Source organism: Mus pahari, chromosome 2 (assembly GCF_900095145.1).
Source record: "Mus pahari chromosome 2, PAHARI_EIJ_v1.1, whole genome shotgun sequence".
Taxonomy (NCBI): Eukaryota; Metazoa; Chordata; class Mammalia; order Rodentia; family Muridae; genus Mus; species Mus pahari.
In genome coordinates, this window is record NC_034591.1 from 129455133 (window position 1) to 129458859 (window position 3727).

The 3727-nt window shown below is 46.7% G+C and overlaps 1 protein-coding gene across 3 annotated transcripts in view; it reads left to right on the plus strand.

Moving 5' to 3' along the window:
• Nucleotides 1-3727, plus strand: part of Tatdn2 (TatD DNase domain containing 2) — a 15850-nt gene that overhangs the window by 5443 nt on the left and 6680 nt on the right. For all 3 annotated transcript variants that reach the window (XR_003843285.1, XM_021190448.2, XM_029535444.1), the window contains exon 4: nt 925-1809. Coding sequence is in view for 2 of the 3 variants with exons in the window: in XM_021190448.2 (XP_021046107.1) it covers nt 925-1809 (885 nt within the window). In the remaining variant the exon portion in view is untranslated. The remainder of the gene's footprint in view (nt 1-924; nt 1810-3727) is intronic.

Consider the following 3727-nt stretch of genomic DNA (forward strand, 5'->3'; position numbering starts at 1 on the left):
GTGTAGCCCTGGCTGTCCTGGAACTCACTCTGTAGACCAGGCTGGCCTCGAACTCAGAAATCCGCCTGCCTCTGCCTCCCGAGTGCTGGGATTAAAGACGTGCGCCACCTCCGCCCGCCCCCGAATTCTCTTAATTACGTATATTTGTCATTTAGTCTTTATGGTTTGATCCTAAGTGATACAGATGAAACTATTCTTAGTTTCACCCCCTCCTGATCTGTTTCCCATCATTAGGAGGATCAAACTCAGGGCCTAGGAATTCTGGGCAAGAACTTTAGCTCTAACTCCTCGCTCCTCAGAGGATCGTAAGCAGGCTGGCCTCGAACTCAGAAATCTGCCTGCCTCTGCCTCCCGGGTGCTGGGATTAAAGGCGTGCGCCACCACCCCAGGCTAGAATTTTGTCTTAAGAAGAATGGGTCCCATCTCAGCTTCAGGGATCTTGGTATCTTCTGTGTTGGTGCTCTGCCCTGCTAATTACAGTATCCATCTTATAGCCTAAGATGGGGGTGGTGATAGAATTGAGTTTGTTACTTAGACATTGGCCAATAGAAAGCAGATGAGAGAAAAGGAAATAATACACTTTTCTCTTGAGAACTTGGTTCAAAAATTGTACACGTTGAATCTTCTCACACTTATTTAGAAGCATCTGGAAATGCAGTAATATCTAGCTTCAAGGGAGTCTTGGAAATTCTGCCTTGACCCCCGGTGTTCAATCATCAGGTTCCACATTGATGGCTTTCATCTGAACTGATTGCATTGCAAAGGCCTTTGAATCACAAAGTTAGGTTAAATTTACACCCTTTGGAACCTCAGTGGGAAGGTCAGTGTCCGTTCTGGAGGGGAGAGACCATTCTGCAACCACAGCATTGGATGAGAGAGGGGTTGCCCAGAGGAGAGCTGACTTGTTGCTTTTCTTCTCTGCAGCACACAGACAGAGAGGTGGTGATGGAGCATCCCTCTTCAGGGAGTGACTGGTCAGATGTGGATGAGCTGGCCACTGTGAGGTTCTCCCAAGAGGAACCGGTCTCACTGAAATACTCAGCAGTTCCAGAATCTTCTTCCTTCCCCACTGACTATGTTATGTACCCTCCTCATTTGTATAGTAGCCCATGGTGTGACTATGCCAGCTACTGGACTAGCAGCCATAAGACACCTGGTTATCCATTGGTAGGATCCAGCAACCATGACTCAGCACAGGCTGGGAAGAGCAGCCAGGATCTTCTGAGTGTTCACTCCTCCAAGTCCACAGTGAGTACCCAGAGCATCTCCAAAGGCCTAGACAGTGCCCAGGAAGGTAGGTTCCAGAATTCCCACTCACTTCGGTTCTCCAGAAGCACTGAGGAGGAGGAGGTGAAGGCGAAGAGGACATTCCAAGAAGAGACACCACTTCACCACACCAGAGAACACACATCCAGCTCTTTGCCAAGGAGCCACCGAGAGCTGAGCCTGGAAGGGGGCTTCATTGATACCCACTGTCATCTGGACATGCTCTACTCCAAGCTGTCTTTCAAGGGGACCTTTACAAAGTTCAGAAAGATTTATAGCAGCTCCTTCCCTAAGGAGTTTCAAGGCTGCATCTCTGACTTCTGTGATCCAAGGACACTGACTGATGGCCTATGGGAGGAACTTCTGAAAGAAGATCTGGTTTGGGGGGCTTTTGGCTGTCACCCTCATTTTGCACGATACTATAATGAGAGTCAAGAAAGAAAGCTTTTGCATGCCTTACGCCACCCCAAGGCTGTGGCATTTGGGGAGATGGGCCTGGACTACTCTCACAAGTGCACTACCCCAGTCCCTGAGCAGCACCAGGTACTGGCTCTAGTCTGCTTTCCTTCAGACATTCCCTTTATTGGCTGAACTTTCCAGTAAGGGCTGTTAGTATTTTGAAACTCCTTAAATGCCATTCTTTTTTTTTTTTTCCAGACAGAGACAGGGTTTCTCTGCATAGCCCTGGCTGTCCTGGAACTCACTTTGTAGACCAGGCTGGCCTTGAACTCAGAAATNNGCCTGCCTCTGCCTCCTAAGTGCTGGGATTAAAGGCGTGTGCCACCACGCCCGGCNNTTTTTTTTTTTTTTTTTTTTTTTAATGTAAGATTTTGCCACTATATCAAACTGGCCTTGAAATTGTGGTCCCTTTTGCTTCAGCCTCTCCATGGCAGGATTATAAACCCTTGCCACCATACTATCTCTTAGTGGAGGGTTTTGTTTTTGTTTAGTTTGGCTAGAGAATTTGCATTGTTGAAGATTAAATCCAGGATTTTTGCAAATGCTAAGAGTGTGCTCTGCTGCAGAGACACACCCCATAGCATTTCATTTGTTTGTTTGCCTTTGTAAACCTAGCTAACCTGGAGCTTGCTATGTAGACCAGGCTAGCCTGGAATTCAGAGCGCTCTTGGTCTCCACTCACCTAATACTTAAAGGCATGTGTCACCACATTTGACTCCATTAGCACTGTTATAAAAGTAAGATGGAGAGGAGGCATTTTGAGACTTTGTGTTTGCTTGCTTTTGGTTTTTGAGACAGGGTCTCTGTGTGGTCCTGACTTCTGGAACTAGCTCTGTAGACCAAACAGGCCTTGAACTCAGATTCATCTGCCTCTGTGTCTTAAGTGCTGGGATTAAAGGTGTGGCCGCCCGGAACATCTTGAGACTTTTTTAAAAAAATTACATTTATCTATTTAGGCATGTATGTGTGTTTATGTGCATGCACGTGTGAGTTGTGAGTTGGTTTTCTCCTACTGTGTGGGTCATGGCAGTTGAGCTCAGTTGTCAGGCTTGGTGGCAAGTGCCTTTATCCACTGGTCCATCTTCCTGGCCCTTACTGAAACAACTATTTTTAAAGTTCCATTTTAATTTAGTGGTGTCCATATGTGAATACATGTACATGAGTACATAAGAGGGTGGTAATGGCCCGGGGATCCAGGTGTTTGTGAGCTTCTTTACATGGTATCTGGGGAATCAACTTGGGCCCTCGGGAAGGACAGGAGATACACCTAACTGTTGAGCAGTCTCTCCAGTTGCCTGTTTTGAAACTACTACTACTTTTTTTTTTTTTTTTAAAGATTTATTTATTATATGTAAGTACACTGTAGCTGTCGTCAGACACTCCAGAAGAGGGAGTCAGATCTTGTTACGGATGGTTGTGAGCCACCATGTGGTTGCTGGGATTTGAACTCCGGACCTTTGGAAGAGCGGTCGGGTGCTCTTACCCACTGAACCATCTCACCAGCCCTTAAATAATTTTTAAAGATTTATTTATTTATTTTATGTATATGAGTACCCTGGCTTCATGTACACCAGAAGAGGGCATCAGATCCTATTGCAGAAGGTTGTGAGCCTCCATGTAATTGCTGGGATTTGAACTCAGGACCTCTGGAAGAGTAGCCTGTACTCTCCTCCCCTCTCTTCCATTCTTCTCCTCTTCTTTCCCTTACCCCTTGCCCCCGATCCCTTTTCCCTTTTCATCTTGGGCCTGAAGAAATAACTCTAGTCAGTATAGTTCTTGTCATGCTGTCAGATTACCATAACACCCTACACCCTGCTTGTGGCTGTGCCCTTGTAACCTGGAGATAGGGACAGGCAGGTCCCTGAAGCTTGCTGGCCTATTTAACCTAATTGCTGCACTCCAGATCAGTGAGAGAACTTGTCTCAAAAGCAAGATAGATGGCACCCACCAGGCGGTGGTGGCGCACGGCTTTAATCCCAGCACTCGGGAGGCAGAGGCAGGT